At 31.2% G+C, this 11,089-nt stretch overlaps 1 protein-coding gene and 1 long non-coding RNA gene across 3 annotated transcripts; both read left to right on the top strand.

The window, feature by feature from the left end:
- Positions 1-824: 824 nt before the first annotated feature.
- Positions 825-4,299, top strand: LOC134228890 (uncharacterized). Its single transcript, XR_009984098.1, has 3 exons — positions 825-934; positions 3,871-3,957; positions 4,156-4,299. It is a non-coding gene; the product is annotated as an uncharacterized LOC134228890 (long non-coding RNA).
- Positions 4,300-6,260: 1,961 nt separating this feature from the next.
- LOC134228906 (protease-associated domain-containing protein 1-like) lies at positions 6,261-11,089 on the top strand. Of its 2 annotated transcripts, none has more exons than XM_062710607.1 (5): positions 6,261-6,366; positions 6,964-7,109; positions 7,743-7,852; positions 8,133-8,300; positions 8,465-11,089. In XM_062710607.1, the coding sequence occupies exons 1-5, from the start codon at positions 6,303-6,305 to the stop codon at positions 8,583-8,585; spliced, it is 609 nt and encodes a 202-aa protein (XP_062566591.1). In that variant the 5' UTR covers positions 6,261-6,302; the 3' UTR covers positions 8,586-11,089. The 2 variants fall into 2 exon arrangements, with proteins under 2 accessions (XP_062566591.1, XP_062566590.1); XM_062710606.1 differs by having other exon boundaries at positions 8,133-8,342.

Here is an 11,089-nt window from a genome sequence, read left to right as displayed (position 1 = left end):
CCGTTAGTACTAGGGCTTTCATATTTTACAAAACAAGTATTTACTGTGACAAGAACTTCCTTCTAATACCAACAATTTTGACCTTTACCTTAGAGTTTGATCCACTTAAAAAGGTAAACCTTGACCAAATTTTTTGAACCGTTAGTACCAGGACTTTCATATTTCATAGGTGAATTCCTTGTGAGAAGACCTTTCTTTGGATACCAACCATAGGCACTCCCCATCTTAAGAGTCAAAATCGGCAAGCATCGAGCATTTAGTTAAAAAATGTGGAAAGTGGCATAGAAACAGATTTGGTTAAAACTCATATATAAATTTTAGAACAAAGGGTATGATAGAAAAAAGCAAGCAAAAAATAATTTTTCGCATTGTTGCTATGGAAACCACGCGCCTCTCATATAGCGTGTTTTGTACTTTATCGTGACACTTGAATTTATGGTTAAACAAATACTTTTTGATTACTAATCATTAAAAAAGCTTTTTAAATTATTATTTTATTTATATAAATATACTCTATTTTAGCAACTGTTGATTATTGAAATTCGCTTCATCTTTTGATAAATTAAGTAGTTTTTTTTAGGTTTATTTTGCTTTAAAAAACAGCAAATTTGAAGTACTTTCTAAGAAATCTACAACTTCATTAAAGCTTATCAGCATAAAATATTTATTAAACTGTATTTGTTCTAGAAGAATCAAGAAAAAAAATCTGCAGGCAACTATAGCATTTATATATATGATAACTGATTTAAATCCATAATTTTTTCTCACTTTTGCTTCAAATTACCTCCCTTTGGTAGAGCTCTCTAACATAGGAGGAGTAAACGGTAGTTTGCTTACATTGTTTTCAATAACAATGTACAGAAGACTAGCAGAAAATTACAAACTTGGAGCAGTCTGAGCCTCAGTTTTGGCGTTTTCATGAGTCTTAATTACGGTGAGTGATTGAAATTTTTACAATATACCATTACAACAGTTACTGAAGAATGTATAGCATAAATTAACCATGCAGTAAAATATGTAACGTTTGGCAAGTGTTTTTGCACATTTCAATTTAATTCTGATTGATTATACAGATATGTTCGCATTACTAATACTTAAGTATTTTATAACTAAAAAGAAAAGATTATGCATGGCCTGAGGAACCTGGAGGAGGCGGGTATGCCCCCCCCCCCCTCCATAATATTGCCGATATTAAACTATATGATAAAATGAAATTAAATTCCCTAACTTAGATTGTTTCTGCAGGCCTAACGTGAAAAAGTTTGTCATGATCAGTTACATAACTCAAACTGTATCCCAAATTATAAAGTTTAATTTGAATTTAGTTTAATTTTAATTTGTTGTATTCGCGGTATGTATGTATTGTATTGTATTGTATTGTTTATTACCAAGAACCATACAGTTCATAGGTTTAACGTATATACATAAATTAGTTGTACAGTATATGTATAACATTTCAATATCATTTGAACATTAAGTAAAGCAGGATCATAGAAAATTTTTACAAACTATTCTAATTCATAAAGCAGAAAAAGCACAATAATATAAGTTTAGTAATAGTAGTAGTGAGGATAAAGTGGTAATATCAATTCAATTTACATCTGCTCTTAATTTTGTACATTTATAAAGATATTTTCCCAGTTTACATAACTCTGTTACATTTTTTGTCGACAACAATTGAACAAGTTTAAAGGTAGAGGGTTTTTGGTGATAATATTTCTTAATATACTCTTTTCTAACATTAGAAAAAAATGGACAAACCAGAATAAAATGATATTCGTCTTCAACCTCTGACATTAAACAAAATTTACATAATCTTTCTATTCTAGGAATATTAAAAAATCTTCCTCGCTCTATCTTTAGTTGGTGAGAAGACAGACGGTATTGACTGATATGTTGTGCATATTTTTGTGATATTGACTTTTTTTTAAATATAATTGTAAATCAAAACTATCACTTAAATGCTTATACAAAATGCACTTCGGAGAACCTTCAAAATAACTTCGTGCTTCTTGTATGAACATGTCATCCAATCTTTGTTTCACCTCAAACAAAAAAAGTTTTTCATTAAGATTATTTTTACAGTTCCATGTATAACCAAAGCCTAATGTATCAACAAGTTCTTTTATATGTGACAACCAGCAAGGAAAAGTGTTAGATTCACACACATCTAACATTTCTTTGTATATATTTCTTAAAATACAATTATCGCTATTTTTTAATTTTAGCCAATACTTCAGCATTCTAAATTTTCTGTTCCATTGTAATGGTTTCTGTCCTAGTTCAAAATAAACCATAATAGATGTGGTGCTTTTTTTAACACCTAGTACTCTTTTACAAAAATCTGAGTGGATACTTTCCAATTCTCCTGCTGGGTGAAACCCCCAAACTTCGCAACCATAATTTGCTATACTACCAATATATGTATCAAACAATGACAGTTTAGTGCTTACATTCAAATACATTGGTTTCATTTTTGTTATTAAACTACTTAGACTCTTTCTACATTGTGCTGCTAGTACACTTTGTGTTTTGTTAAATTTACCATTATAATTCAAAGTTATTCCTAAGTAATTGAAATTTTCAACAATATCAATCAATTTGTTTTCGTACTTCCAACAGTAATTTTTCTTCAATCTACCACCTTTTCTAAATACAACAATTTTAGTTTTATCCACGTTAACTTTAAGTTTCCACTTTGCTGTATATCGCTCTAAACAATTGAGCATATCTTGTAAACCTTGTTCTGTCTCTGAGAAAAGCACAGTGTCATCTGCATACATGATCAAAAACATAGCAATATCTCTTATTTCTACGGGAATACACATATTCTCTATAAATTCCATCTCAAAATCATTAACATACAGAGAGAACAAAAATGGAGAGAGAGATTCACCCAGCATCAGACCCTCATGGCAGCCAAAAAAATGGGAAAATTGATTTCTGTGTCGTACACAAGATTTTATATTAGAATACAAAGATTTAATAATATTCAGCATGTGGCAATCGATACCACTTTTTGCTAATTTAGATAACATAATATTTCGATCAATTTTATCAAATGCTTTTTCGTAATCTACAAAACAGCAAAATAATTTTTTCCCTTTGCTAACAGCTCGGCTGATTAACCAGTGTAGAACAAAATTAGCATCTGTTGTACTATGACCGGCTTTAAAACCATGTAACCATTAAGTCACTCACCAGCTATAATGATTATAACTTGATTGATGGTCGGGTAAATAAAAATTTTGTATATAATAGTAGATACCTTTATTTACCATTTAAGATAATACCTGCTTTTTACATGACAAATTATGAATTTATGAAAACCAACAATGAAATATTTGTAAAATGGAATGACCTTTGTAATGGCATCCGTAAATAAAAAGAAAAAGGGGCAGTTAACTCTGTACTTAATATATTTTAGTTTAGGAAAGGGGATTATCTTGGAAGTATTGTGATACAGACAAGTGTATTATGTAGTGGACTAGTGGTAACTGAATTGTATATAAACCACAGTAAAATAATTTTTGAAAAATTAACTTTTTTGCTGATGTCATCCAGTGTTTACTTATAAAAGAAAATTCATATTCAGCTAACATTTTCTCCGGTACCACTGAACTAATTTAAGTCAACTAGGTTCCAATAATAAGCTGCAAGCATCATTAGATTTAAAGCAAGTAAATTTATGAAATGAATATCTATACTCCATTTTTTCTTGGGGGGTCATTGGACAGAAATAAAAAACATAATTTAGAGTTTTGACAAAACCTAGAACCAATTGACCTTTTTATTGCAAGTTTTTAAATTTAAAGAATATCTAAAATCAATACGGTCTCAACTTTGTGTGTTGTATACTTCTGTTTTTAGAATGAAATTCGGCACTTTGAAGCCAAACTCGGAAAGAAGCAGAAACAGAATTGGATGAGCTGATACAGAATTAGACAGGAAAAACATGTAAAAAATACATTTAGTAAAAACGTTAACTTTTTTAAAATAAAATGATAAACCATTGAGATCTCTTGGAATTTAATTGATTCCAATAAACATGCTTTGCATTCATCATCATTGCTCAAGCTCAACTAGAAATGGTTCTAAGTATATGAAGGCAAAGCTGTATAATATTATTACATTTTAATTTTATTACTTTTTCAGATTATGAGAAGACATTATTACAATACAGACCATTGATGCTGGAAGTGAGCGGATAGTGTTACCGGAGACTCAGGGATCCAGAAAATAGATCCATAAATTGTACAGTGTATTCATGAAAGTGGATCAAATAAAAATGTTCAATCCAAAAGTAACATACTTTGTTTGTCTGTTAGCATTTTTTATTGATGTAAATCTTATACCTATCAATTTTTAGTATGCAGATTAATAATTAGACCGTAGAAAAATCTGAAACATATCTTTATATTCTGTATTTTGAAGTATCATTATTAAAACAAAGTCAATATTAAATGATCGATCAACTAATTTCAAAACTGACAAAATGTTTTTGTTAGAAATAAGAAAGAGGGCTAATTTATATATTGTACCTCATGTACTACTGATGTTGGTGTGAGTGAAATAAAAATGATGATGATGATTAACTAGTTTAAAATCAGACGACACGTTCCTCAAATTTATGTTTTGTATCTCTTGGTATTATATAAAAAAATATTCATATTTGTCATTCTCTTCTGATTTCTACATTGTTTTCAAAATGTTTTTAAATATAAGTACAACAAAAATTTCGATATATGCCATTCAAAAGATTGCCCATTAGGGTTATTAATGAATATCTTTTAGGGTCAGTTCAAGTTTAGACATTCATATACATTATAGCCCTTCCAGATTTTTATTTTAGGCACCAGTAGCTACTGAGGTCTTAGCTGTTTTGCAATATTGTTCCTTAATTAGGACAGCAGGAGAATATATCATCGGTTCAATACAAAAGGTTGCAGTCATTCGTTCTTGACAGACATGGTATCGTTTTTGAAAGTGCATGGTGTGGAGTAGGCATAAAAAACTGCAAGAAAAAAAGTGGGGAAATTCTCCAACCTCGAAAGGGGGGGGTTAAACATCAGGTTATGTTGAGAAAAAAGTTGGTTGGGGAATATCATCCCCCTACCCAACCCAAACCTGATGCTGCATGCCTGATTGATATGGTTTTACTTTAAAATTATGTGAGCTGTCATAGTGACTCTCTTTCATAAGCTAGAACTATTGTGAGCAAGCTCATAAAATGATACCAACCTGCTGTTGCATCAAAGGTTTTTTATTACAAAAAAGGGCCAAATATTAATTTAAAACCTTTTTAAAATTTTGCTAGTGCAGATATACATGCCAAAAATGACTATGACATATACGCAAGTCATAGGTAGTAAAACCGTGTGTTGAGCACAACCTTCCAATTTCTCTTCATTCGAAATTATATATGTAAATGTGCCAAACTCATATAGTACACTTTTACTGCAGTGACCTTGAAAAAGCCATGTCCTTGAGTCAAGGTCAAACATGCCCAAATGAGCTTTGGTCAAGGTCATGTCAAACCTACAGCTCAAAAATAATCCCCGAGATGAAACTTCAAGTCTTTTCATTAAAATGTAACAGAATGGACAAAGATTGCACTATTCTTCTACCAATGACCTTGAACTTGTTCAAATTACCTTGGGTCAAGTTTTTGACACATCTCTAGATCACATGAAATCTTAATATCAAGTATGAAGCTTCAGTGGCACTTCTTTGAAATGTTATGGACAAGTCAAAATTTTACATACACGCGTAAGCGGGTTATGTAAATTTTTTCTGCAATAGCTGCGACCGTTCATTCCAGTAATAACAAACAAAGAAAGACATTTTATTGTTTATATTTATATCTGTTTAAATAATCATTCAAAGTAGGATTAAACAGATTAATTATTGTATTAATGATGCGAACGTCTTTATACGTTTCATTGATGGAACAGCGACTGATTAAGAAATCTGTACAGGCGACATGCCTATTGTAGTTTATGCAGGGATGAACGCAATGGGGTTTCTTAAGAAATAAAGGAGAAAATATTCAGTGGATGTAAATATATAAGCAGTAAGCCCTTATGTAAACCGCTCTCCTAAAGGATCTAGCCAGTCAGAGAGCTTGCTTGTGAAAAATGATTCACAATAAGCAGCAAAAAATAGATGTGAGTTTGTTCTTTTTTAATACATTTCCTCAAGAACTACGTTTAAATCTCTAACCGAAACAAATTAGCTCGAGCTAATTTTTGTAGCCTAAAGAGAGATAACTCCGATTTTGTAATGGACACGTATGGTGACAGATGCAGATGACGAAGAAAAGTTTCCTAAGTTTATTTTTGAGTTTTGCAGTTACTGGTTTTACAGGTAATGTATGTTAATTAAAAAATGAAGAAGACATTTCAATAGCACTTGATCATTAATCGAGAGCACTACAAACCAATTCATGGAAACAGCTCGGATTAGCTCCTGACGTGTAGCCTAAAATAGCCGGTAGCAAATTTAATAAAACACTCTCTCCATGTAACGAAATGAAATAGGTAGAATACAATATTTTATACACCTTTAACCAGTTTGAAAGGGCCAAATGTGTATAAAATATTTTTCTCAGTGTGTGCAAAAATATCATTTTGATGCAGTGATCATTTTCAACTTTGAACTCATCTGAAAACAACTTTGAACTGAATTTCTCTTAATCTAAGCTTCTCTGAGAAACAAGGATTTTTTTTTTCATCATCAATGTGTAAACATGATGACTGGAAGGAAAAGTGTTGTAAAAGACTACATAAACTTTTCCCCTTCAATCATAGATCGACCCTACTAAGCATAACGTTAAAGATACTGCTGTATGATAAGTAAATAATTAATATGCTACGATCATGATCATAGGATTCCTTCCAAGTTAACAAGAACCTTAAGATTATGATTACATACAATACATTTGTGATTTGTTTTTTATTGCAGCATGTGACTCAGATGTTAAATTAGCCACTATCCCAGACATTAATCTGTTGTACACCTCAGAGAACCTTTTCATGCAAATAGTGGAACCAGAAGAAATAAGCTACATATACAAGATTAAACCAGCCAAAAATTTTGGTGGAGAATTTGTAAGTAGTTTCTGGGCTCTAGCACTTCTTTTTGGGAATGGAAGCAGCCTTTTGGGAAATTATAAAGATATCTGTTAGACTTTAAAATAATGATCTAATGAGTTTCTGGTCTTTTCTGTGTTCTGCAATACAGAAGAATACATACTGAAGGGAGAACAAGTTAAAAAATTATTATATATCTATACTGTATACTTTTTTTTTTATTTTTGGGAGAATGACTGTTGGAAAAATTAACACATTTAATTGGGAAAAAAGGTATCTTGTTAATTGGAAATGGGGCTGTTGAACGGCCCCAATTATAGACAACCAAGAGCCTTGAGTTTTGTTGCTTACCATATTTCTGGGAATAAACATATTTAAACATTGCAGTCATGGTAATTCAGATCAACTTTTGTTGAAGCTGTAAACTGTGATTTGAAATACATCAGTTGTTTAATCAAAATTCTATAAGCTTGGACCATTGCAGGAAGTTAGAAGATTAATTTAAAGTTGAAATGAATGAAAAATTAAAATTCTCTGTAGTGTTTATGAGCTAGGAGTTAATATACTGAAACACTATATATATATAGCATGATAAGTACTTGACAAATGTATGCATAAGCAGTAAAATTATTAAGTTTATTCTGCTTCAAGGAAAAAGTTTACCATCACATACCCCTTGTTGTTGCTGATCCTTACAACGGCTGTAGTAAATTAGCCAATCAGAGACAAGTTGATGGAGCAGTGGTGCTAATACAGAGAGGGTAAGATCCCAATTGGATGGCTGACAAACAGTTTAATTTTAAAATATTCTGTAATAGAATTTGACATGGAATGTCTTATGTTTTCAAACTGGTAGACAGAGATCTAATGAGGAGCATATATATCAACTTCACACTTAATTTGATATTAACTCTTTTGAAAAAAAAAATTATTATTCTATTTTTAATAATCTACTTTATAAAAAAACTGATGTGTCAGTGTATCTACCATTTGTTTTATGTATGTCTACATTTGTAAAAACTAGTATCTAAATGATTTCAGAGACTGTTCTTTTGTAACCAAAACACTGAATGCTGAGAATTCTGGGGCAGTGGCAGTACTGATAACTGACAATGATACAGAGAATGATGAAGCACAGATACAGATGGTACAGGACGGCACAGAAAGGGAGGTCCGCATCCCAAGTCTCTTCTTACTGGGAAAGGATGGGTACGTGTGTACTTATCATCAGCTGATGAGACTAAGATTTCAGTATTCTGGCTTTTGATTGGTTTGATTATATTTAAATTATAAACTTATCTGTACATGATGAAGGCCACTCTGCCTCTAAGTGTGTGTTATCTGTATTTAGTGTGTGAGTTGTCTGTTTGTAGATACATGATTAAAGCCACTCTGGAGAAGTATAGAATGGATGGCGCCATTGTTAACATTCCATTCAACATAACAGGGATGCCTCTTATGATGAATCAACAACCTCCCTGGACTCTGTGGTGATAATAGTCCCAGCCAAATAAGGCAGTCCTCAATCACCCCCATTTTCTTACTGAGCAGAATAATCAAGTTTTCCTCTGTTCTTCCTGTGACATTGATCTGTGATAAACCTCTTTTTGAACTTGCTCTCACTATACTCTCTGTTTGTTGCAATATAATGTAGTTGATCATTGCAAAATAATTTTTTTAAGTACAGTGTATGTTGTTATGGTGTATTCACATGTTCATTTCCATTTCTTATGGTACTTTTCAACTACTAACAGTATTTTTCTATGCAATGTCTTAAATGTCTTAGTGACTAGTGATGATGTCAAATTTAGTATAAATGAAGTAGAAAAAAGTTTAACATTTAGTTGTATCCTAGCTAAGTAATATCGATCTAGTCCGAAAAAGTTTTATATTTCTCAATGGGATAAAATTACCCAGTAGGAAAAATGAAATTTCCTTTATAGCAGTTGTATACATCTGTCCTGCCTGTACATATACAGGTCACAAAGATTACATGAAAATAGACCATGAGAAATTTTATTTCATCTTATGGTACATGGAATGACAAATGTGAAAAATTGTTATAAATTTATTTTATTTTTTAATTTCTTCAATTATAAATAGCTAATTGCTATTTACAGGTATAATGTACAGTGAAATATATTTTTACAAAGCAAATTGTCTTTAGTTAGAGTGTTTATGATATGTACAATGTAATTGCAATTGGAATGGTGTTAATGAGGTGGAATGGTAAAGATGATACATCAATGCAGTAAAGAAAAAAAATTAGTCCTTTGTAGAATATGTGTTACATATGTATATAGTTTAGGAGAACAATCATCTTTCATGACACCATTTGTCTTTCATTCTCAGACAATAATTGTGAAACTATGCAAGGATTGTAACTTACTTGTGATTGTCCTAGTTCAGAATTTTTACATACAAGAAATATAGATGTATGTATGACATATAGGTATCATAGGTACTATAAGAAATAATTTCTGTTTGATTAGTTAATTTTCTTTTATTTTTAGATAATAAGGTACAGCTAATATTGTCATAATATTCATAACACATGTGTGCAATTTTATCTAAAAAGGTATTATTTTTTTCATCTGTAAAATATGAAGTTGAATAGATAACATCCAGATTACATAATATACTGAATTTTCAATATTTCTGTTACAATTTTTAATAGTTTTCAGAAATGTAAATAATGTTGATGGCAGTTCCATTAGCAATGATCCTTTATTTACCATTTAATGTCATAAATACAGTGGATCTTCAGATATCTGGACGCCAGATACCCAGATGCTTCAGTATCCGAACGATTTTTCATCAGAACGGAATTTTTTAACATTAATTAATTTTGTTTAACTGGCAATTCAGATATACAGATGCTTCACATATCCGGACAAATTGACTAGGAACCAAAGCATCTGGATTAATGAGGCTCCACTGTACATGCATAATTTTTTTTTGGGAGGGGGATTGAAATTGTACTTTTCTTGATCCACTAGAATGCACATTTGGGAAGGATATTTGATGCTTGCCCCTAATATCAATCTACAATTAAACTGTAGATTGCTTACATTATAAGTCTTGAAGAAATATCCACTAGACGTATGCAGGCTGTCCATAAAGTTTTGTGACAATATTAAGTAAATGGTCCTTATAGATATGCTAATTGTCATACCAAAATATTTTGGATTGAATTCAAATTTAAGTTGAATAGTTTGGTTTGAATGTTTTAACTTCAAAAATAAATCAAAGAAATTGATGTATTGCTACTTTCTTTTGCAGATGCATTGACTGATGCATTTGGTCTTGTAAAGTTTGGTATGGACTTTGATTAAGTGCCTGCTATATGGCTTTCAAGCTTCAGAGCTCGACATCATAAAAATAGCATGTATTCACAAATGTGATTAAAATATGAAATCCATATTATTTTCACATCGTAAAACTAGCTTTACATCGCATTTCCCCTTCTTCCAAGGCCATGTAAAGTTAATTCCTTGGTTCTCAGGCCTTTTTTTTTTCAAGAAATATGATGAGGGAGGGAGGCTTTTTTTTCCCACTTTTTATTGCCCCCAAAACATGATGAGGCAGCTTTAAACAATGTACAAAACCTCAAAAAATGACGAGGGAGGTGATTTGTTGTTTTTATTTTATTGATTTTAGCAATAAAAAGGGTCAATGAGGCACCCTTGGAAGAGATGAGGGAGGACCTGAGAACCAAGAAATTAATTTTTTTATGGCCCAAATGGTCTATATTCTATAATTTTTATACATTTAATAAAGTATGTTGTATATTTTACTATTGTACAGTTTAGCAACTGTGTGGTCATTACTTACAAATTCGAGCATTTTCATAGAACTTTATGGACAGTCCTCAAACATTAATTCTTATGTGTTGCCTCTAAAGTTTTATTTACATTCAACACTCTTGATTGGAAATATTTAGTTTTTTCTTCTTTCAGTTCAGATAAATTAAGATTATAAATACCTCCAAAACATTA

This window comes from Saccostrea cucullata, unplaced genomic scaffold, assembly GCF_032062105.1.
Source record: "Saccostrea cucullata isolate Sc308-1 unplaced genomic scaffold, CSIRO_AGI_Scuc_v1 ctg507, whole genome shotgun sequence".
Classification (NCBI taxonomy): Eukaryota; Metazoa; Mollusca; class Bivalvia; order Ostreida; family Ostreidae; genus Saccostrea; species Saccostrea cuccullata.
The sequence above is the reverse complement of the archived record's forward strand: the minus strand, read 5'-3'. Positions and strand labels throughout refer to the sequence as shown.